Below are 25,252 nucleotides of genomic sequence, written 5' to 3'. Positions count from 1 at the left end.
AGCCCTTCATGCCATCAGACCAGAATATCTCCGGGACAGCCTTCTGCCGCACGAATCCCAGCGACCGGTTAGGTCCCACAGAATTGGCCTTCTCCGGGTCCCATCGACTAAGCAATGTAGTTTGGTGGGACCCAGGAAAAGAGCCTTCTCTGTGACGGCCCTGACCCTCTGGAGCCAGCTTCCCCCAGATATCAGAGTTGCCCCCACCCTCCTTGCCTTTCGCAAGCTCCTTAAAACCCACCTCTGTCATCAGGCATGGGGGAATTGAGACTTTCCCTTCCCCCTAGGCTTATAGAATTTATACATGGTATGCTTGTATGTATGAGCGGTTCTTTAAATTGGGGTTTTTTAGATTATTTTTAATATTAAATTTGTTTTCATTGTCTTTTCATTGTTGTTAGCCCCCCCGAGTCTTCGGAGAGGGACGGCATACAAATCTAATAAATATATAAATAAATAAAAAGAGGGAGAGAGAGAAATGACGGGTATCACCAGCCACAATTCTTAGCTAGTGCTCAGGGTCTGTAACTGTTGAAATTTTACGTATCTCGAAGGTCTTAGATAAAACAAATGCTCCAATCAGTTGTATTTTCATTTAGAAAATGTGATGTCTTTCTGCCCTCTTGAAGAAGATACAGCACAGTGTTGAATCTTGAGCATTCTTAGTTTCCTGAGGGCGATGCTGGGATCTTCCCTTAATTTGTTTTGCTTCAAACATTTACCGGTATTACTTGTACTTGGGTGTATGGAGACACTTTCTCTGGAGAACGCTCTAATGCTGGGAGTGGCAGCAGGAAAGAGAAGTAGATGAGCAAGGTAGATGGTCTTAATTATAATAGCAAGGAATACACCTAAAAAACCAGGAGATATTGTCATGGAGACAATCTAACTATGTGGTTGCTAAGAATCAGTAATGATTTGATAGCACACAACTGATCAAGGAATGAAGGGGTGGTATTCACTTACCTTTTATTATTATTATTATTATTATTATTATTATTATTATTATTATTACTATTATTATTATTATTATTATTGTTATTATTATTATTTATTGGATTTGTATGCCGCCCCTCTCCGGAGACTCGGGGCGGCTAACTGGTTCGCAAATGGGAGTGCGCACAAGAGCGCAATCGCTAGGCTTGCATGCGCCAGCTACACACATGCGCACAGTATGTGTGTGTGACTTCCATGGATGTACCCTGCGCACTTTGTGTGTGTGACTTCCATGGATGTACCCTGCCTCGAAAATGTGCCTAAACGGGATGGCATTACATCCAGCTAACCCAGTGATGGCGAACCTATGGCATGGGTGCCATAAGTGGCATGCTGAGCCATATCTGCTGGCACGCGAACCACAAGAGGGAGCAGCAGTAGTAAATGCCCATATCTTGTCATCACTCCGCGGACTGCATTGGCTACTGATCTATTTCCGGACACAATTCCAAGTGTTGGTTATGACCTATAAAGCCCTACATAGCATCATAGTTCCCTCTAAGCTGAGCAGTGAGCAATCGCTCACTTAAAAATCATCATCAACTCAGAGTTTTCCAAACCTGCTCAGAAGCCGAGAGGGAAATTTTATTATTATTTCTGTGCCGCCCAGTCCTGAAGGGACTGTCGCTCAGACACTATACTTTTCCGCTCACCTCAAAAAAAATTTAGAGAGAACACTGCATAGCATAGGTCCAGACTATCTCCGAGACCGCCTTCTGCCGCACGAATCCCAGCGACCGGTGAGGTCCCACAGAGTTGGTCTCCTTAGGGTCCCGCCGGCCAATGTTGGCTGGCTGGACTTAGGGGAAGAGCCTTCTCTGTGGGGCCGCTGGCCCTCTGGAATCAGCTCCCCCCGGAGATTCGCACTGCCCCCACCCTCCTTGCCTTCCAAAAGAGCTTAAAAACTCATCTTTGTCGCCAGGCCTGGGGTTACTAGATCTTCCCCCTGACCAATGAATGTTTTTAGTATGATTTTATTGAATGAATGCTAATGAAAGTTTTTAAAGTTAGAATTTTTAAAGATTATTTTTATGGATATTAATTGGATTACTGTGCTATTGTGTCTTTGTATATGTTGTGAGCCACCCCCCGAGTCTTTGGAGAGGGGCGGCATACAAATTGAATTAATTAATTAAATAAATAAATAAATAAATAGATAGATAGATAGATAGATAGATAGATAAATAAATAATCCTAGCTCAGCTCCAATGTGCATGTGTGCGCTGGCCAGCTGATCTTTGGCTCACACAGAGGCTCTGGGAGAGCCATTTGTGACAGTTGCAAGAGGTCTTCAGGTATGGTTGAACAGGAAAAAATAAATAAAACATATAGATAGATAGGGAAAGAGCAGTAGTGAGTAAAGCACTTCTTCTGTGCAGTTCAACCTGATTGGCTTGGACATAGTTGTTCTGTGCTATAAAGATCATGGAAGGAAGCCAGATGAAGGTTTACAGTCATCTGCAAGGCCCTTCAGGAAAAATAAATTCAGAATAGAATACAGAATAAGAGTTGGAAGGGACCTAGGAGTAGCCCAACTGCCTTGTCAAGCAGGAGACCCTGTATGATTCTAGACAAATGACTGCCCAATCTCTTCTTCAAAACCTCCAACAGTGGAGCACCCACGATTTCTGGAGGCAAGTCGTTCCACTGATTAATTATAAAGCCCTTCATGGCATCGGATCAGGATACCTGCGACCGGTTAGGTCCCACAGAGTTGGCCTTCTCCGGGTCCCGTGGACTAAACAATGTCGTCTGGCGGGACCCAGGGGAAGAGCCTTCTCTGTGGTGGCTCCGACCCTCTGGAACCAACTCCCCCCAGAGATCAGGATTGCCCTCACCCTCCTTGCCTTTCGTAAACTTCTTAAAACCCACCTCTGCCGTCAGTCATGGGAGAATTGAAACATCTCCCCCTTGCCCATGTAGATTTTGTGTATGATTCGATTGTGTGTTGTTTTTTATATATTGGGGTTTCCTTTTTTTGGACTTTTAATCTAAAACTGTAACCTAGATTTTTAAATATTAGATTTGTTACTCTGTATTGTTCTTCACCATTGTTGTGAGCCGCCCCGAGTCTGCAGAGAGGGGCGGCATATAAATCCAATAAATCTAATCTAATCTAATTGTTTTGTCAGAAATCTCTCCTCCATTCTCCTTAAATTAGTTAGATGGCAAATCCACACAGGAATAGCTGCCCACTACCGTAATTCAACTGGTGAAACATCAGTTGAATTTTATCAAGATGATTCTTCAACGTATTCATGTCATGTGGCCCAAATCTTAAAACAATTCTGCCTTTCATAGAGACGGGGAAAGTCTATGCTATCAGCATACTGATGGTATTTAATCTACCCTTAATCTGTGTAGGAAGCTGGTTTACACACAGCCATACAATTAGGTCATCCCATTTGGTATTACAGACACTGACCGGTGGCATCGTACACGTTTCAAACAACATGGGGGAATGAGGCTGAGCTTTGCAGGCTTCTTGTAATACAAATGCGAAGAGACATCTACTGAGAACGCGACTCGCTTTCCATTATTCATGTGAACGATGTGGAGCTCTCAGCATGGAGAAGTAGTGAACTGTCAGGGAAGACCAGAAGCAGAGATGGGTGCCTCCTGGTTTGCACCAGTTCTATAGGTAGTAAACCGATGGAGCTAGTTCTATCAGTCCTTCTCCTTTTTTTCGCAAAAAAAAATTGGGGGGGATTTTTTTTCTGGGTTTTGCTACTGCGCATGCGCAGAAGCTGAGTTTTCAGCACTGCACATGCTCCGCCATCTTGTTTGGGGGGTTTTTCCCCCTATTTTTTCCTGTGGCATGTGCCACAGTTTTTGGCACTGTGCATGCACATGTAGCCACACGGTGCAGCCACACATGCAGCCACCTGACACACAATGTGCATGCAGCCATGTGGCTAGCTGGTTGGGAGGTAGGTTAGATTATCAATAACATCAATGTAATTTCTTTCTCTCTTGTCTTTTTTATCTTTGCTTGATTTAATTTTACAATTAAGAATGTTTACATATATTTTTATAAATTTCTAGATGTGTTTTTACGTAGTGTGCTATAATAGATATTTTTATATATTCTTTAAATGGTGTTAAACAATAATAAGACCTTTTTTCTTTTTATACAATGAAGGCTTCTATTTGGAGCAGAGCGACTGTAGCTCCACTAAATGTTGTGTTTGTTATGTTTGTTTGTGAAAAATAATAAAAAATATTTTTTTTAATTAAAAATAAGAAGCCAACCAGCAGATACATCAGGATGACAAGAGGCCAAAAGAGAAGGCTTTCAAAGTAGACTTCAGTCCTGGTGCATTTTGTGAAACACTGGACGAAGGCTATTAAGGTTCAGATACTCCATTCTAGCTCTTCCTTTTAATATTTACCCTTCCACTACTTTGGCTCACCCCATGATCTGGCAAATAACTTCTATTTCCCCTACAACACCCAGTCTAATCTAGGCTCCTTGGTCAGTTTGGTCTAGTGGTGAAGCCACCAGGTTAGAAAGGGGGGGACACCATTGTTAGTACTATGTACAAACAGTTTTGTTGGCAATAAACAAGCCAACAATGAATGTTCGTTTGTATTGAAGTACTATAGCTTTAAGAGGTAGTGTTGCAAATTACCATAAGAGGGAGCCAGAAAGCATGATTTTGTCTCTCTGTTCTTTCTGCTGATTCACTGTGACTGATGTAGTAAGCTCTGCATTTGTAAGCTGTAATATATGCCTGATATGTAAGACAAAGACAGGCTTTTAATAGTATTATTGACTGATTTGAACGGGTATGACCGGACGGTGTAACTTGACTGTGCTATTTCTAAAGTAAACACTAATTGAACTTTAATGTATCTGTTTTGTATGACTAAATAATTACTCATATCTCCTGGATATCTGCTGGAATTCCACGTTTTCCTCTGTGCATGTCCTTGAAAACTCAAGGGTCGTTCTGCACACTCCTTAACAACCATAAATTCAAGGTTCATCTTAGCCATGAAAGCTGGATGGGTGACTTTGGACCAATCACTAGGAGACTGCTAGTGATTCCACCTTAGCCATGAAAGTTCCACCTTAGCCATGAAAGTTCCACCTTAGCCATGAAAGCCAACTGGGTGAGTTTGAGCCAATCACCGGGAGACTGTTAGTTTTAGTTCCACTTTAACCATGAAAGCCAACTGGGTGACTTTGAGCCAATCACCAGGAGCCTGGGAGTTCTAGTCCCACCTTAGCCACAACATGTGAAATTGATTATCACAGTGTTGCTTCCTAAGTGGACAGTTTGATTTCACAGAAGTTTGATTTACTTGGAATTATATTGTGTTGTTTAAATATTTCCTTTATTTTTTTTGAGCAGTGTAAAAGAAGTTTCAATTTTAAATAGTTACAATCATCCATACATTCATGGGCTGCTAATCATCCAGCCAGCCTGAGTCCCTAAGGAGTTGGGCAGCATAGAAATTTGATTAAATAAATAAATAAACAAACCATTGCCTGGAATTCATTTCCGGCTGCTTACGATAATCGCCTGTTTTGAAAAGGGCCTGTTATTTGCCGCAGAATTGGTCACGCCTTTCGCAGGCGCTCCATTTCATTCCTCGTCCCTCCATCCTGCTTTTAATTACCAACAAGGGCCGGGATGCAATTGTGCCTTCTGATCTGATAATTTAAACCTCACCCACCCAAATGAGCGACAACGGTCTGGAAGAAATTATATTTTAAACTGATAAAAATTAACCGGGGAAGAGAAAAGCTGCCTCTTCTTGATCAGCTAATCAAGATCAAAAATACATCCGGCACAATTGGGAAGTCGTTAAAGGACAACTGGAAACACAATAGCTAATCCGTGTCGAAGAAAGGAAGTAATTGGCTCTTTTAACGGAATTGCTGTTGAAGTGGGGAGCAGCCGCGGGCCTGGAGGTCAGTTGATGCTCCAATCTCTATGCCTGATTGACTGCTTACTGGTTTGGCAAGTTTCGGGTGGCTGCTCACTTCCTAATTGATCCCATTGGGACCACGGCTGCATTTTAATCCTAAGCAATTATTGAATATTTCATTGTGGCATTCGCTTGCCATTTCTGGGCTGACGGTGGGCCGAATGGCAGAGTTTAAGCAAGTCGGAGGAAGAGATCACAGACGGGGCAGACGTAATCTTGCTAACAAAGCCATATGCCAATGATGGCAAACCTATGGCATGGGTGCCACAGGTGGCATGCGGAGCCATATCTGCTGGCACGCTAGCCATGGCCCTAGTTAAGCTCCAGCGTCCATGTGTGTGCCGGCCAGCTGATTTTTGGCTGACACAAAGGCTCTGGGAGGGCATTTTTGGCTTCCGGAGAGCCTCTGGGGGGATGGGGAGGGCATTTACACCCTCTCACTGCTCCGGGGAAGCCTTTGGAGCCTAGGGAGGGGCATGAATCTATCATAAAGAGCTGATAGATAAATTAGTGAAGATTGGACTTAATCCCTGGATAGTTCAATGGATTTGCAGCTGGCTGAAGCATAGACACCAGAGGGTTGTTGTGAATGGCGAGTATTCTGAACAGAGTCAGGTTACAAGCGGTGTGCCACAAGGGTCTGTTCTGGGTCCTATTCTTTTTAATATGTTTGTGAGTGACATAGGGGAAGGTCTGGTAGGGAAGGTTTGCCTATTTGCCGATGACTCTAAAGTGTGCAATAGGGTTGATATTCCTGGAGGCGTCGGCAATATGGTAAATGATTTAGCTTTACTAGATAAATGGTCAAAGCAATGGAAACTGCAGTTTAATGTTTCCAAATGTAAAATAATGCACTTGGGGAAAAGGAATCCTCAATCTGAGTATTGTATTGGCAGTTCTGTGTTAGCAAATACTTCAAAAGAAAAGGATTTAGGCGTAGTGATTTCTGACAGTCTCAAAATGGGTGAACAGTGCAATCAGGCGGTAGGGAAAGCAAGTAGGATGCTTGGCTGCATAGCTAGAGGTATAACAAGCAGGAAGAGGGAGATCATGATCCCGCTATATAGAATGCTGGTGAGACCACATTTGGAATACTGTGTTCAGTTCTGGAGACCTCACCTACAAAAAGATATTGACAAAATTGAACGGGTCCAAAGACGGGCTACAAGAATGGTGGAAGGTCTTAAGTATAAAACGTATCAGGAAAGACTTAATGAACTCAATCTGTATAGTCTAGAGGACAGAAGGAAAAGGGGGGACATGATCGAAACATTTAAATATATTAAAGGGTTAAATAAGGTCCAGGAGGGAAGTGTTTTTAATAGGAAAGTGAACACAAGAACAAGGGGACACAATCTGAGGTTAGTTGGGGGTAAGATCAAAAGCAACATGAGAAAATATTATTTTACTGAAAGAGTAGTGGATCCTTGGAACAAACTTCCAGCAGACGTGGTAGATAAATCCACAGTAACTGAATTTAAACATGCCTGGGATAAACATATATCCATCCTAAGATAAAATACAGAAAATAGTATAAGGGCAGACTAGATGGACCATGGGGTCTTTTTCTGCCGTCAGACTTCTATGTTTCTATGTTTCTATGAATCCCAGAGACCAGTGTTCACTTTCCTATTAAAAACACTTCCCTCCTGAACCTTATTTAACCCTTTAACATATTTAAATGTTTCGATCATGTCCCCCTTTTCCTTCTGTCCTCCAGACTCTACAGATTGAGTTCATGAAGTCTTTCCTGATACGTTTTATGCTTAAGACCTTCCACCATTCTTGTAGCCCGTCTTTGGACCTGTTCAATTTCATCAATATCTTTTTGTAGGTGAGGTCTCCAGAACTGAACCACAGTATTCCAAATGTGGTCTCACCAGCGCTCTATACAGCGGGATCACAATCTCCCTCTTCCTGCTTGTTATATCTCTAGCTATGCAGCCAAGCATCCTACTTGCTTTTCCTACCGCCGGACCGCACTGCTCACCTGTTTTGAGACTGTCAGAAATCACTCCCCCTAAATCCTTCTCTTCTGAAGTTTTTGCTAACACAGAACTGCCAATACAATACTCCGATTGAGGATTCCTTTTCCCCAAGTGCATTGTTTTACATTTGGAAACATTAAACTGCAGTTTCCATTGAGCCTGGTGAAATTTGAACTGCTGAACTACAACCAGCAGTCAGCAGAAGCAGCTTGCAGTACTGCACTCTAACCACTGCGCCACCAAAGCTCATTAGAATTCAGGGACAGCAAACAGCTCCCTGGAACCACTCTGGCGAAGAGTGACGAGGTTGCTTCCCCACTGAAAAGTTGAGGAAAGTTCCCCAGAATTCTGTGAACTCCCACCAAGAAGATTTCTTGCAGCATGAAAGGCTCTGGAGACGGCACTGAACCAGTAGCGGGTTCATGTTTGGTTTGGTGCAGGCGGGGATTGCCTCTCCTGCCACTATCAGTGCATTGTGCGCACAGATCCATGTTTCCTCCCTGCATGTATATGCGCATCCAGGTGAGAATTTGTTTCTGCGCATGCGCAGGTAGCAGATTATCACAAGGGGATGCGCATGTGACATTTGGATGGTTTTTTTGCTTCTCCGCATGCAAAAAAGCTGCCGAAATCTTTCGCGCATAACCCTCCGTGAGATTCTTCTTCCTGCGCATGTGCAGAAACAAAATCTCACTCGGACACATGGACATGCATGACAGAGATAGCAACTCCCGCCTGCACCGAACTGTACACGCTTTGCCATGTTCCTCCAATGCAAACACAGGGAATATCTTTCCCTGTGGCTAACACTCACCCAAGACGCTGTTCTGTTAATTATTTTCCACTTATTGAGGCAAAGGAGAACCCCGAGGCTGCACCAGTTTCCTCTCCCTTTGGAAGACAGAATACCAGCGGCGTTGTCTTCGTAAGCCCTCGCTTTTCCCCATTGACGCAAACGAAGCAGAGCAACAGCAAATAACATCAACAAAGGGGACGGAGCCACTGTCAGTTGGTCTCCGAAGCAGCAGCACAGATCCCTGTAGCCATGCAAGATGACACATTCATTCCAATTAAGATCTCTAATCCCTGGCTTTTTTCTCTCTGTCTCTCTCTCTCTATTCGCTCTACCCACGTCAGTTCTTTCTCTGTCCTTCAAATTCTGACGGATGCTTTCTTCCAGAGATTCTCATGCCTTAGGGTTGCTCGAATTCCTCCCCTGACACTCCTGATCACCCACATCGGTTAAGAGAAAGGTTTAAACCAGTTTCCATGCCGGTGCGCTGTGTGTGCATTGTAACATTTTGTGTGTTTTTTCGTTGCTATGTCCATGTGCGCATGGGCATAAGGGGAAAAAGCACCAAAAATTACCCTTGTCCTCTTGCGTGATTTTTGCTTCCATACAGGCACAGGAGCAAAAAAATGCCTAAAAATAGTAAAAATAAATCAATGGCACCACTCACGGACTGGGGAAGATAACACCAGAACTGTTGCACCGCAACACACCAGTGAAGGGCTGCAAACAAAATTCACTACCATGCTGTGGGCGTGGCTTATTTTGTGGGTGTGGCTTGCCAGCCATGTGACTAGGGGGAAGTGGCTTAAAGGTCATGTGACTGGCTTAAAGGTGGCCAACTTGACGTCACTCAGGTCAAGGGTTAGGGTTAGGGTGCCTGGCCATTCCTCGCCTCAAAGAGATACAATTTCCCTATCTACCATTACTGAACATCCAAAATGTACTCTTTAATTCTATGTATATATGCCATATGTGTATATACATACTACACACAGGCACACAAAAATATACATTATCTACTATATAAAGTGTATGTACCTGACCAATTTTTTTTTCTACCGGTTCTGCGTAGCTGACTGTACCCGTAGGAGCCCATCACTGACCCGGCTACATCTTACAACCACTTAAACTTCTGAGGCATCATCCCCAGCAATTCTTTCATTCACAGAGCTGTAATCTAAGACAGGGGTCTCCAACCTTGGCAACTTTAAGCCTGGTGGACTTCAACTCCCAGAATTCCCCAGCCAGCTTTGCTGGAAACAGTTTGGGATAGAAAAGGCTGTTTGAGATTCTTTGTTCAAGATACAAAGGAAAGCTGAGCGGCTTCAGAAGTGATGAGGCTAAGCTTGTGTTTTATTGCTGGAGTTGCGTCAGGAAGAACAGTTGTGATTCTGCACATACACATACAACAATGTATGGAATTAGAAGTCTTTCCACACTCTACTTTTTTTGCCTCCATGGCAGTGTTCCCTCTAATTTTTTGGAGGGGTGGGCGGAAAAGTATAGTGTCTGAGCGGCAGTCCCTTTGGGACTGGGCGGCACAGAAATAATAAATAAATAAGCAAGCAAGCAAGCAAGCAAGCAAGCAAGCAAGCAAGCAAGCAAGCAAGCAAGCAAGCAAGCAAGCAAGCAAGCAAGCAAGCAAACAAAAATCCCACCCTGTTTTGCCTCAGAGAATTTCAAAATAAAATACTGTACTGTGTGTCTATAACAGTGAGCTCATAATAGGGCAACTCTATCAATATCAAAATGCCACTTAAATAGTTGAGCTAGTTTCAAACTACATTTTGATTTTCTTTCTCTCTTCCTTACTCCCATTCTTTTTCTTTCTCTTTTCCTTCCTCTCTTTTTTCTATCTGTTTCTCTCTCTTCCTCTCTCTCTCCTTCCCTCTCACTCTTTCCCTCTCGGCTTCTGGGCAGGTTTGGAAAACTCTGAGTTGATGATGATTTTTAAGTGAGCGATTGCTCACTGCTCAGCTTAGAGGGAACTATGCTCCATGGTCATCCACCCCTGTGCCTTCCGTCCCCTGTCCTATTGCTCTCCTATATCTCCTATTCCTTTCTTCTATTCCTATATCTCTTCTTCTATTCTTTCTTAGATATGTTTTACTACAAGTATCTCCTCTATAACCTTCATCATGTATTTTACTATGTGTATATAGATATATACCCACTAAAACCCTCATTGTGTATTGGACAAAATAAATAAATAAATAAAGTAAATAGTCTCCTTGTTCAGTTCTAAAACCTCTGCTCCTGGGAACAGTTATCTGAAGCCAAAGGAAGCTACAGGAATTATAAATATCTAAATTGGAGATGACATCTGCCTACTTACCCAGAAGTCTGCTGATGGGAAAGAAACAGGAACTCCTATGAAGTATCTCCATCTACCTATCTAGCAATTGACCTCAAGATGCATCTAATCTCCAATGGAGAACCATAAAAGATGAACTGAAATGTGTAGGTTGAGAAATAGGCAACCTGAGGACTTCCTAGAACATTGGAGTTCCTCCAGATATTGATTGTTTCCTAGTATGACTTGATAACAAGATGACTATCATGGAGTATTGTACCTGATGATTCTTGACAAATGTATCTTATCTTTTTATGTACATTTAGAGCATTTGCACCAATGACAAATTTCTTGTGCGTCCAATCACACTTGACCAATAAAGAATTCTATTCTATTCTGTTCTGTTCTGTTTTTAGTATTGGATTTTGTTATATACTGTTTTACTGCTGTTGTTAGCCGCCCCGAGTCTGCGGAGGGGGCGGCATACAAATCCAATAAATTAATTAATTAATTAATTAATTAATTAATTAATTAATTAAATAAATAAATAAATAAATTCTATTCTATTCTATTCTATTCTATTCTAGTCTAGTCTAGTCTAGTCTAGTCCAGTCCAGTCCAGTCTACTCTAAATCTTATTCTATTCTATTCTATTTGATTCTATTCTATTCTATTCTACTCTAAATCTTATTCTAGTCTAATCTAGTCTCATCTAGTCTATCTTATTCTATTCTATTCTATCCTACTCTAAATCATATTCTAGTATAATCTAGTCTAGTCTATCTTATTCTGTTCTATTCTATATCTTATTTTATATTATTCTATTCTATATTTGTCGGAAGAGATGTGTAGGCAAATTGTAAAATAATTCTTTGATATTTTTTTTAATAAAGAGTCAAATGTAGATTTTTCTTTTTCGAGGAATGGTCTTGATAAATAGGGAGCATCACGTCAGGATATGGAAACAGTGGGAAGAACAAAATTGGAAGAATAATTCCTATCTCACTTTACATTAAGTTGGCAGGTCTAACTGGGCGGTAAAACAGTTCACTGTCATTGAAAAGAAGCATAAAAATCCCGGAGCGTTTAATGAAATGAATCTCGTTTCTTAAAACAATGGCACATCACATTGAACTGAATTTTAGCTATTTTGATCCGCTATCTTTATGAATCTAAAATTGTCTCTATTGGGTTTTATACATCGATCTCACTTTCACTTCCTACCAATGTGGGGAGGGGGTAGAAAGGGGGATAGGGAGTAGAGAGTTACATAATCAAGATGAGCTTCAAATTGCCTCATTATCCAGTTGATTGCACAGAGAAAAAGAGACCTAGACAGTTGCCATCTTCTGTCAAATTGGTGACATAAAGAACAGAAAAACAAATATAAACGCAACCGATCCATTTGTTCTGGAAAACTCTCTCCTGAAAGTCTCTATCCCAGTTCTATTACCAGAGGCAGACAGAATTGATGAGAGACTGTGAAATACAATTTATTGGTTAATTTATCAGGGCTTGTTTGCTTTCTAGCAGGAATGTCCATCAGAGCAAATGTTACCTAGTAGTTTTGATTTAAATTGTGTTTCTGGTGTGATTCATAATGTGTGAAAATGGAAGCTGGAACAGAGGTTTGTTGTGATGGTATCAGAGGCACAGGGAAGATTTTAAAAGGTTGTGTTTCGGTGCTCTTTCAGTTAAGTCTACGGAGAGGGGCGGCATACAAATCTAATAAATGATGATGTTGATGATAATAATAATAATAATAATAATAATAATAATAATAATAATAATAAGTATTAAAACATTGTAATGCAGATATTGTAATAGACCAACCATCCTTTCCCAATCTAATCATTACCTAACCATTTTGGGAAATAATCTGAATGCATCCGAATGTTATTTTATTTATTTATTATTTATTTATTTTATTGGATTTGTATGCCGCCCCTCTCCGTAGACTCGGGGCGGCTAACAAAAATGATAAAAAAACAGCATGTAACAATCCTATTAATAAAACAACTAAAAACCCTTATTATAAAACCAAACATACACACAAACATACCATGCATAACTTGTAGTGGCCTAGGGGGAAGAAATATCTTAACTCCCCCATGCCTGGCGGCATAAGTGAGTCTTGAGTAGTTTACGAAAGACAGGGAGGGTGGGGGCAGTTCTAATCTCCAGGGGGAGTTGGTTCCAGAGGGCCGGGGCCGCCACAGAGAAGGCTCTTCTCCTGGGGCCCGCCAAACGACATTGTTTAGTCAACAGGACCCGGAGAAGGCCAACTCTGTGGGACCTTATCGGTCGCTGGGATTCATGCGGTAGCAGGCGGTTCCGGAGGTAATCTGGTCCAATGCCATGTAGGGCTTTAAAGGTCATGACCAACACTTTGAATTGTGACCGGAAACTGATCGGCAGCCAATGCAAGCCACAGAGTGTTGAAGAAACGTGGGCGAATCTTGGAAGCCCCACGACGGCTCTCGCGGCTGCGTTCTGCACGATCTGAAGTTTCCGAATACGCTGGTGCTCTTATGCACGCCCCTTACTGACCTCTTAGGAATCGGGTGAGGTCAACAGTGGATAGTCTAAGGGTAACGTTTTTGGGGGTCAGGTGATGATACCACAGAGTCAGGTAATGAGTTCCATGCATTAACTACTCAGTTACTAAAGTCATATTTCCTGCAGTCGAGTTTGGAGTGGTTTACTTTGTATCTGTTGTGTGCTCGTGTGTTGTTGTGGTTGAAGCTGAAGTAGTCATTGATAGGATGTTGTAGCAAATGATTTTATGGGCTACGCTTAGGTCGTGTTTAAGGTGACGTTGTTCTAAGCTTTCTAAACCTAGGATTGTTAAGTCTAGTTGTGAAGGCAGGGGTGGGCTACTGCCCGGATGGGGGGGGACGCAAACGAGGTCATGATTGTGCGATTCTCTGACATTGAGAATTTCTGCCGCTTTTTGATTTGTAAGCTTTGTTTGATGGATACGCCTTGTCGTGGTAGTGGGGCTTGTGTGCTTCAGTGAAGCTGAGAGCTGTGCCAGCGGTAGTGTAAACTACTGGTAGGTCTAACCTTGTCGGAGTGGTCAAAGCAGAGGAGCCAGACTAAACGTACCTAACCCATTTAAACTAATGGAGAGACAAAACAAAAAGAAGTCCATACTGGCTCGGTCGTCGCCCAGGATAAAAAGGACCGTGGTGGCTGCTGTGGAACCTGGGCAGCCATCGACAAATGAGCTACAGGAACAAAATAAACAAAGCTTACAAATCAAAAAGCGGCAGAAATTCTCAATGTCAGAGAATCGCACAATCATGAAGTGTTATTATAACTCGGAGCCTGAAAAACGTGGCTATCAAAGACTAATGTACTTATTATTATTATTATTATTATTATTATTATTATTATTATTATTATTAATTAGATTTGTATGCCACCCCTCTCCGGAGACTTGGAGTGGCTTACAACAACAATACATAGTAGAAATCTAATAGTTAAAAAGGACAGTTTAAAACCCTTATTATAAAAACAGTCATGCATCCAAATAAACCATACATAAATTGAAATGGCCTGGGGGAATCAATTTCCCCATGCCTGACGGCAGAGGTGGGTTTTTAGGACTTTGCGAAAGGCAAGGAGGGTGGGGGCAGTTCTAATCTCTGGAGGGAGTTGGTTCCAGAGGGTCGGGGCCGCCACAGAGAAGGCTCTTCCCCTGGGCCCCGTCAGATGACATTGTTTCGTCGACGGGACCTGGAGAAGGCCAACTCTGTGGGACCTAATCAGTCGCTGGGATTCATGCGGCAGAAGGCGGTCCCGGAGATATTCTGGTCCGATGCCATGAAGGGCTTTATAGGTCATGACCAACACTTTGAATTGTGACCGGAAACTGATCGGCAACCAATGCAGACTGCGGAGTGTTGGTGTGACATGGGCATATTTAGGGAAGCCCATGATTGCTCTCGCAGCTGCATTCTGCACAATCTGAAGTTTCCGAACACTCCAAGACTGTCAACATTAGGACAAGGGAAGAGATTATTCTTTGAAAAGGTGGACCCCAAAACATGAAACAGGAGTGTGATTGACCCACCAGAAATGGGTGGCACAAGTCATTGCTCCAAATTCTTGTCACTGACACATACTCCAAATGCCATTTCACGAAGGTCTGCAACCAACGGAGATAGAAGAGGAAGCCAAATTTTGGGGTTAGGAAGCGGATGGAGCTGAAATATGGAACGGTGTTTGAATTGAAAGTGACCAGGAAATAAATAGCAATAGACTACTTCCAATTTTCACAGGCTGCTCTCTCAGGGGTCATCTGTCTTTCTGGAAGGAAATATTACAGCTAGTCATTTTCCTTCTTGAAAAGGACGGGGTGCTGGAGATGATTCAGGGTCAATATCTATTTATCTACATACCTGTCTGGCCCCTGAATGACACTTTTTATTAGCCTATTCTCCTAATGATGCCACATGATGGATTGCATTATTTCCCCTGGTTTATTCCTCCTGCTGTAGCAAAGATAGCCTCTTGCACGATAGTTTCAATCTAGACTAAATATAAAAGCTTGGCGGGTATAGGATTGAAACAGAAACTAGATGGTTGAAAACATCTACAAGACAAAAAAAAGTGGGCCAGATAAAAGATTCAACCATTTCCTTCTTAATAATAACAATAATAATTTATTGGATTTGTATGCCGCCCCTTTCTGCAGACTCGGGGCGGCTAACAACAATAATAAACACAACATGTACAATCCAATAATAAAAAACAACTAAAAACCCCTATTATAAAACCAAACATACACACAAACATATCATGCATAACTTGTAATGGCCTAGGGGGAAGAGCTATCTCAACTCCCCCATGCCTGGCGGTATAAATGAGTCTTGAGTAGTTTATGAAAGACAGGGAGGGTGGGGGCAGTTCTAATCTCCGGGGGGAGTTGGTTCCAGAGGGCCAGGGCCGCCACAGAGAAGGCTCTTCCCCTGGGGCCCACCAAACGACATTGTTTAGTCAACGGGACCCGGAGAAGGCCAACTCTGTGGGACCTTATCGGTCGCTGGGATTCATGTGGTAGCAGGCGGTTCCGGAGGTAATCTGGTCCATTGCCATGTAGGGCTTTAAAGGTGATGACCAACACTTTGAATTGTGACTGGAAACTGATCGGCAGCCAATGCAGACCACGGAGTGTTGAGGAAATGTGGGCGAATCTTGGAAGCCCCACGATGGCTCTCGCAGCTGCGTTCTGCACGATCTGAAGTTTCCGAATACTTAAATCCATTTCTGAAGCAGGGTTGATTTTATTCCACATTACTATGATGGATGTAGTAATGGACTGTATAAACACATAATAAATACTTAAATGCAATAACAAATACTTAATTTCTTTTTAAAAATCACAGTTTTATTTTACTGTCAGGGATATTTTGATTTTCACATTTGTTATGGCTTAAATTTATTGAGCCACGGAGAGTAGATTGTGATCTTAACAACATTTCAGAGGTTGTTAAAATAACGTTAGACAAGTAGAAGACAATGCCCTGGTTTCAGGTTATTAGGCAACAAGTTTTTGTGACATATTGTGTTTTTAATTCTTCCACATGATTGGCTTTGTCTTTATTTATAAACTAAACAATGCAAAATCCTCCTCAGCATTTGACTGGGAAATCACCAGAAAATCCCAGGATTGTGGGCTGTTAAGAGGTTCAATAACATTCCAAAAGATTTCAGTGCCAAACATTTGTGGTTTAAGGGGAAAAATAACAACCCATGTTTCTATGACAGTCCCCCGAATTCTAGCTCAGTTTGAATGAGTTAATTCAGGATCACAATGACATGTTTGATCAAGAGCTGTGAGAATTGTTCCTTGGGGGGCACATGACATAGGCTTTGTAATTTGTTAACCAGCACAGTTATTTTGCATTTTAATTTCACTTATTTCCTCTCTTTTAAAATAGTGTTAAGACTCATTACAGGCTGGAATGTTGGAAAACTCTGTATGCTATTGCTGTATGGATTGATTGATAGCTTCTAATATTCCTAAACTGAAAAGATAAACCATAGAGGGAAGGCTCCTGATAAGAAAAAAATGTTTTAGTGCTAATTGGCATCTGATTTGTTTCTTCGTGAACTCCCAACAGCCTTTTTCTCATTAACATCTTAAAATTTCCACCCCTTCTGATGTCAGATTTCATTTAAATGGACGTACATGTAACATGTTTCACTGCATGTAACTGATTGACTATAGTGATGGGCGAACCCAACGGTGTTTGGGTTCGGCAAGTTCGGATGAACTTTACGCAAAATTCGGCCGAACCCGAACCGAACCCGAACGGGGAATCCTTCCCACGAAGAGATTCCAGGGGCGGAGCTTTGATGTCACCAGCAGGTTGCTAAGGACGCCAAGGAATCCAGGAAATGATCACACTTGGCCTCCTTAGCAACCTGCCGGTGACGTTAAAGCTCCGAACGCCAAACACGACCCTGAACTTTGCCCGAAGTTTGAAAAAAGTTCGGGTTTGTGTTCGGCAGTAACACCGCAAAATTCGGTACGGACCTGAATTGTGCGGGTTCGGTTCACCCATCACTAATTGACTATGCAAAAAGGCAGTTACTTTTTCCCTGTCCATTCACCTCTCCTCTTACATTTTCTTTGGTGTTTTAACTATAAAAGGATGTGTAAGATGAAAAATTCATAGGGAGATCCCATTCTGATAAATTGTTTTTAGATGATCTTCCAACTCAATTGCTTATTGGAAAAGGTAAACTGAGGCACAATTTAGGGTCAGATTTGGCTATCATCCTTCCCCTGCTTTTCCCTTCCATTCTCTCTTCCTTCTTTCCTATTTTCCCTCCAGTTGGGAGCAAGATTCAAATTTGGAACATGTTCACACAGGCTGCCTCTTCCTCTCTAATTATAATCAAGGATTACAAAAACCCACACAACAACTTCAAATTCTGAATGGCTTAATCCAGGGGAAGGAAAGGTTGGCTCTTTTTGAGTACTTCATCTCCCAGAATTCCTGAGCCAATCATGCTAGCTCAGGAATTCTGGGAGTTGAAGTCCACATTAAGCCTTGATCCATGAAAAAGGATACTAGGCAATGGAGAAGAGAATCCCTAATACTGCCTATGAAATTCCTTCCTTCCTTCCAAATGGTTGAGCCAGGCAGTAGTGACCAGCGTCCATTCTCAAAGATCTACTCTTACAGTTGAGCGGAAAACCACCCTGTTAGTACTATGTACATAACTAGTTGGCTTTGGCAATATATAACACAAACCAACAATGTTTGCTTACATGTAATAGAATACTATTGCTTTAAGAGCTAGTGTTACGGATAAGAAGGAGCCAGAAGTGTGATTCTCTCTTTCTTTCTTTCTTTCTTTCTTTCTTTCTTTCTTTCTTTCTTTCTTTCTCTCTCTCTTTCTTTCTCTCCCTCCCTCCCCCCCTCCTTCCCTCCCTCCCTCCTTTCTTCCTTCCTTCCCTCCCTCCCTCTCTCTCTCTCTTTCTCTCTTTCTCTCTCTCTCCCTCCCTCCCTCCCTCCCTCTCTCTCTCTCTCGGCTACTCTCTGCTATTCATTGCTATTTGTGGTTTGTCTGTATTTAGAACTGTGTGTTCAAATGCTGGTTTAATGTATTTGTAAGCTGAACAGGTAAGCTTGTAGTATTGTATATGTATTGAGTTATTGACTGATTTAACCGTGTATGACTAGGTCTGTTCTTGACTGAGATATTTGAAAAATAAATAATATTTTATACACTTAATGTATCTGGATTGCATTTCTGAAATATTACAGGTATCACTGGGCTATTAGCTAGATATCTGCCACCTCCACGTTTCCTCTGTGTAGGTGTATCTTTGACTTCTAAGAGATTACTCTGCACACTCCTTAACACACTCAACCAACAAAATGATTTTCAGCCAACAAAAATCAATTTTCATAAACCTCAGCATGGAGCAGTATTTAGTTTTGCTCACCAGCTGACTGGGACTGTTCTTTTTCATAGAAACATAGAAGACTGATGGCAGAAAAAGACCTCATGGTCCATCTAGTCTGCCCTTATACTATTTCCTGTATTTTATCTTACAATGGATATATGTTTATCCCAGGCATGTTTAAATTCAGTTACTGTGGATTTACCAACCACGTCTGCTGGAAGTTTGTTCCAAGGATCTACTACTCTTTCAGTGAAATAATATTTTCTCACATTGCTTTTGATCTTTCCTCCAACTAAGTTCAGATTGTGTCCCCTTGTTCTTATGCTCACTTTCCTATTAAAAACACTTCCCTCCTGAACTTTATTTAACCCTTTAACATATTTAAATGTTTCGATCATGTCCCCCCTTTTCCTTCTGTCCTCCAGACTATACAGATTGAGTTCATGAAGTCTTTCCTGATACGTTTTATGCTTAAGACCTTCCACCATTCTTGTAGCCCGTCTTTGGACCCGTTCAATTTTGTCAATATCTTTTTGTAGGTGAGGTCTCCAGAACTGAACACAGTATTATTCCAAATGTGGTCTCACCAGCGCTCTATATAAGGGGATCACAATCTCCCTCTTCCTGCTTGTTATTTTCATTGCCAGTTCCATCATATAAAGCATATCTCTGATTTTGTGGCAAATTTGGGGTGAATTATTCTGTACTATGCCTTGGGGAAACTTTGCGTGTCAGCTTGTCAGGGTTTCTTTTTTTTCTCTTAACAGAACAGGCTAGGTTTGCATTAGATGTACGGATAAAATGTCTTTGACTAAATTCTAGCTCTGTATATCCGATGAACTCAGGGATTCGAGTCAATTCACTGCCCTACCGTTGAAGAAACCATGAATCAGTGTATTGAATTAACACAGCATCTTCTAAGCATCCATCAATAGAGACTACCGGGGAAGATGATAAATAAACTTGGCAGTCTTCAACGTACTAGCCCCAAAACATGTACATTGCACGCTTCATGAATTTATTTCCTGAAATGTAGGTAGGGTTGGCTGGGGATTAGAGGAGAGAATCCCCCTGTCATGCTTAGGTTACGGTTTCCTTTATTTATTTAATCACATTTTGCAGTTGCCTGACTACTTGGTGTTCTGTGGGGCTCTCTGGTAGAATCCTCCCAAAAATTCACAGGTACAAATTTCAGACACACACACGTTTGAAAATTCAAAACAATGTTCTTTATAATGAAAATTCACTTAAACCAAGCCCTCTTTTGGTATAGCAAAGAGCACTCGCCTCCAAACAAACTGGTAGTTTGTACAAGTCCCTTATCAATCCTGTGATACTTAGCTTTCAGCTGTGAGGCAATTCACAGTCCTTCTTTCACAAAGTGACACACACTTTGCCCTGGTTTAGTTTCAAAGCGGGGGAAAATCAGCACACAAAAGGTCAAAGTCAGTAAAGCAGTCATGAAACACAACGATCAGATAATCCTCCACAATGGCCAAACCCACAGGCTGCTCTTTATAGCAGCCTCACTAATGACCACAGCCCCACCCAACCACAGGTGGCCTCATTTTCTTTGATAATAATCTCTCAGTTGTGGCTGTCTATGCATCGCTCTCTGCATGCGTGGCTGTATCATTATCTCTTGTTCTGAATCCAAGGAGGAGATAGATAATTGATCTCCTTCTGAGCTGTCTGACACACTCTCCTCCTCCCTGTCACTTATGTCTTCTTGGTCAGAGGAGCCTTCATCATCAAATTCCACCGGGGGCAAAACAGGCCTGCAGCATGTGGATGTCTCCCCCACATCCACAGTCCTTGGGGCAGGAGCTGGGCCAGAGCTAACCACAACACTTGGCAACATGGAGTGGCTTACAAATTAAAGAAACAATACATTTGAATAAAAAAGGACATGGTCAATCAGGAGCAAGCGCCCTATTTTAAACTGAAATGGAAACCAAAAAAGCCTGCATAAAAAGGGACCTTTTAGATCATAACACCTGGCAAAAAATTGAACGGGTCCAAAGACGGGCTACAAAAATGGTGGAAGTTCTTAAGCAGAAGTTGGGAAAAGGTCATTTCCTGTCCTCCAGAGGGTCTTTTGGGGGTGGGGGAAGCTGTTTTCGCCCTCCCCCGGCATTGAATTATGGGTGTGGGCACTCGCGTATGCACAATAGTGTGTGTGCCTGCTCTTTTGGCACCCGAGGGAAGAAAAAGTTTGCCATCACTGTTCAAGGGTGACAGATAATTAGGTTTCGCCTGCTGAGGCTGAGTGTCCTACAGTACAGTATTTACTGACTGTATTCATCCATTCACCTGTAATTGCCTCTGCAAGGCCTCAGTCTACTCTGCCCGCTCTAAGTAGACCAGTTCCCGCCTGATGGTCTCCGATGCGATGGCGCGTCTGCAAAATCGTTTTTTTGCAGAGGTATAACAAGCAGGAAGAGGGAGATTATGATCCCGCTATATAGAGCGCTGGTGAGACCCCATTTGGAATACTGTGTTCAGTTCTGGAGACCTCACCTACAAAAAGATATTGACAAAATTGAACGGGTCCAAAGACGGGCTACAAGAATGGTGGAAGGTCTTAAGCATAAAACGTATCAGGAAAGACTTCATGAACTCAATCTGTATAGTCTGGAGGACAGAAGGAAAAGGGGGGACATGATCGAAACATTTAAATATATTAAAGGGTTAAATAAGGTCCAGGAGGGAAGTGTTTTTAAAAGGAAAGTGAACACAAGAACAAGGGGACACAATCTGAAGTTAGTTGGGGGAAAGATCAAAAGCAACATGAGAAAATATTATTTTACTGAAAGAGTAGTAGATCCTTGGAACAAACTTCCAGCAGATGTTGTAGATAAATCCACAGTAACTGAATTTAAACATGCCTGGGATAAACATATATCCATCCTAAGATAAAATACAGAAAATAGTATAAGGGCAGACTAGATGGACCATGAGGTCTTTTTCTGCCGTCAGACTTCTATGTTTCTATGTTTGGCTGTGGTGCCCTGCAGGCCTCCGCGATGTGTCTTCTCTTCTTGTACTGATGGCAGATGGCATCACATACATTATATCTGGCCTTTGGGTGGTTCTTTCGGCAGCTGCGGCATCCGAATGTTCTTTGTTCGCCTCCCTGGTAGTCTCCTCTGCGATTGCGGATCTGTAGGCACCTGTCTACCTCTTGATTGAGGTCTTCCTTGTAGGTTTCGGGCACTTCTGTGGACCAGTCAGTCTCGCTCTGGGTTAGGTGGTTGGATGCGGTTGTCTTACACACACCTATAGCAGATGCGTCGGAGACCTTTGTCGCTTTTGTTGTTTGCACCACATCCTGGAAGGTGTTTTTTTATGTCGCCCTTCTCCTTAGACTCAGGGCGGCTTACAACATGTTAGCAATAGCACTTTTTAACAGAGCCAGCATATTGCCCCCACAATCTGGGTCCTCCTTTTACCCACCTCGGAAGGATGGAAGGATGAGTCAACCTTGAGCCGGTGATGAGATTTGAACTGCTGACCTGCAGATCTAGCAGTCAGCTTTACTGGCTTGCAGTACTGCACTCTACCCACTGTGCCACCTCGGCTCAGTGGTTGCTCCCTCCTTCACCAGCATCTTCTTCTGCAAGACTTGGTCTCTCATTCCCAAGTTGATCCTACTCTTGATCATGTCATCTGGGTCTTTGAATGCTCATTTCATTGCTATTTCTCTGAGGCTTGTAACAAAATCATTCATTGATTCCCCCTCTCTCTGCCTCCCAGGGTAGAATTAAATTCCTACCCACCATTGGCGGGGCTGCTGGCTGGTAGAGGGCAGCTATCCTGGTTTGTTTATTTATTTATTTATTTATTTATTTATTTATTTATTTATTTGTTTGTTTGTTTATTTATTGGATTTGTATGCCGCCCCTCTCCAGAGACTCGGGGCGGCTAACAGCGACAATAAAAACAGTGTACAATAGTAGTTTGGTATTGATGATTAAAAATCTATTAATATAAAAACCAAACATACATACATACATACCATGCATAGAATTGTAAAGGCCTAGGGGGAAAGAGGATCTCAGTTCCCCCATGCCTGGCGGCAGAGGTGGGTTTTAAGTTGTTCACGAAAGGCAAGGAGGGTGGGGGCAGTTCTAATCTCTGGGGGGAGTTGGTTCCAGAGGGCCGGGGCCGCCACAGAGAAGGCTCTTCCCCTGGGTCCCGCCAGGCGACATTGCTTAGTTGACGGGACCCGGAGAAGATCCACTCTGTGGGACCTAACTGGTCGCTGGGATTCGTGCAGCAGAAGGCGGTCCCTGAGGTAATCTGGTCCGGTGCCATGAAGGGCTTTATAGTGTTTATAGTTTGCAGTGTTGACCAGGCTATGGCCTTGATGTCCTCTGCAGCAGTGATGGGCTCCTATAGATACGGTCAGGTACGCAGAACTGGTAGAAAAAAATTGATTTCCCCCCCCCCCCTCTCTTTTATCCTTCTGGGGCTCCTCTGGGTAGGTTTTTCCTATTGCAGTAAATGAGGTTGAATGTGTATAATTTTAGAAAAGCTGTGCGTGCATGCGTGTGTGTGTGTGTGTACATACACTTTATATAAAGTAGATAATGTATATTTTTGTGTGCCTGGGAGTAATATGTATGTACACATATGGCATATATACATAGAATTAAGTAGTATATTTTGGATGTTCAGTAATTGTAAGCAAAATTGTATCTCTTTGAGGTGAGGAGAGGCCAGGCACTCCAACCCTAACGCAAACCCTTGACGTGAGTGATGTCAAGTTGGCCAACTTTAAGACCTTTAAGCCACCCCCAGTAACATGATCGCCAAGCCACTCCCACCTGGTCACATGGCCAGCAAGCCACACCCACAATATAAGCCACACCCACATTGTGGTAGTAAAAAAAGTTTGCAGCCCTTCACTGCTCCGGAGCTACCAGCGTTTGGGCCTGATATCTAGGCCACAGTAGGTGAGGACGTTAAGGTCTTCTAGAATCTGATCTTTGTAAGAGTGGGGATTTCAACTCCCATCAACCTTTGTCATTTGACCAACTACTATCTGGATATGGTTTAGTTCACCACCTCTGGGAAGCACAGCATCAGGAAATCCTATGTAAATATTAAGTCAGTAGTTGCAGTAGCCCAACAAGCCTAACCTTTAGCTCTCAACAGAGCTAACCAGAGTCTTAAATAAACAATGTTGATTCAGACATGCCTGATATTCTAACTACGAAGGCTACACATTTTATTTCCAGGAAATTTGAGACAGGTAGAAAGCACCAAACACATTTCTGGATTTCCTTAAAAAAAAAAGAAATTATGCATCCTCAGATAGAAGGAAATTGCTATGCAAAACAGAAAACAGAATTGCTCTCTGTTACCTCTTACCAAGAGTAAGAATTCATGCTAAATTGTGCATGATCTGCCTGGCTCACCAAATTGTAGAAAGAGCCTTAGACTTATTTACAAAATTGTCTTAGCGAACCACTTTTTTTTTCATGCATATTCATTAGCCCTCCCTAAATGTCCTCCGGCAAATGAATAATTCATTCTGTTGGCTTGTAAACTTTACTGCATATTTCTTGCGCAAAGTAGTTGGCGTTTTCTTATGGCTTGCATCAATTTTCTGCCCAACTGTTCCTTTTCTGATGTTCCAAATGAGATCCTATTCTCCCCTTGTCCTCCAGAGGACGCAACTTGACCAAAACCTACTCTGAGCCTTTTCAAAATCCCAAAGTAGTTCAAGGCTAATTTTGCCAGAGGGAAGCAAGGGAAAAAAATGTTTAGGTTTGGCAGAAGCTGCACCACTATTTCAGGAGAATGCTAGAACCTCTTCTTTGACCCACTCCCCGGGACTGAGATAATTTCCCAAATTCGCTGCTGGAAGTTGCAGATTAAAATAAAAGCAGAAATTTACATTCTTGGGTGCCATATAGCTTTGACGGTCTGCTTTACTCACCACTTTTCAGTTTCATAATCTTTTCCAGGCTTCCTAAGGCTTCTTCTCAGGAGTCTAGATTAGAAGAGATAAATTAAGATTTGTAGACACTGCATTCATTCCATGATTGTAAATAGCATTGTCAGCATGTATGTTTGTTTGTTTGTTTGTTTGTTTTATTTGTTTATTTATTTTATTTATGTATGTATTTGTTTAGTTAGTTAGTTAGTTAGTTAGTTAGTTAGTTAGTTAGTTAGTTACTTAGTTAGTTACTTAGTTAGTTACTTAGTTACTTAGTTACTTAGTTAGTTAGTTAGTTAGTTAGTCAGTCCAAAACACAATGAAGGTTACAGAGGATATACTCGTAGTAGAATATATCAATGAAAGA

General features: G+C 42.2%; 1 protein-coding gene across 1 annotated transcript in view; it reads right to left on the bottom strand.

The window, feature by feature from the left end:
• The window catches only part of GRID1 (glutamate ionotropic receptor delta type subunit 1), a 1,069,958-nt gene that overhangs the window by 1,019,353 nt on the left and 25,353 nt on the right, over positions 1 to 25,252 (bottom strand). The window contains exon 2 of the mRNA XM_070753904.1: positions 24,886 to 24,939. Within this exon, the coding sequence (XP_070610005.1) occupies positions 24,886 to 24,901 (16 nt within the window). The 5' untranslated portion in view covers positions 24,902 to 24,939. The remainder of the gene's footprint in view (positions 1 to 24,885; positions 24,940 to 25,252) is intronic.

This window comes from Erythrolamprus reginae, chromosome 5 (genome assembly GCF_031021105.1).
Source record: "Erythrolamprus reginae isolate rEryReg1 chromosome 5, rEryReg1.hap1, whole genome shotgun sequence".
Lineage (NCBI taxonomy): Eukaryota > Metazoa > Chordata > Lepidosauria > Squamata > Dipsadidae > Erythrolamprus > Erythrolamprus reginae.
This window is presented reverse-complemented; position numbering and strand designations above follow the sequence as displayed.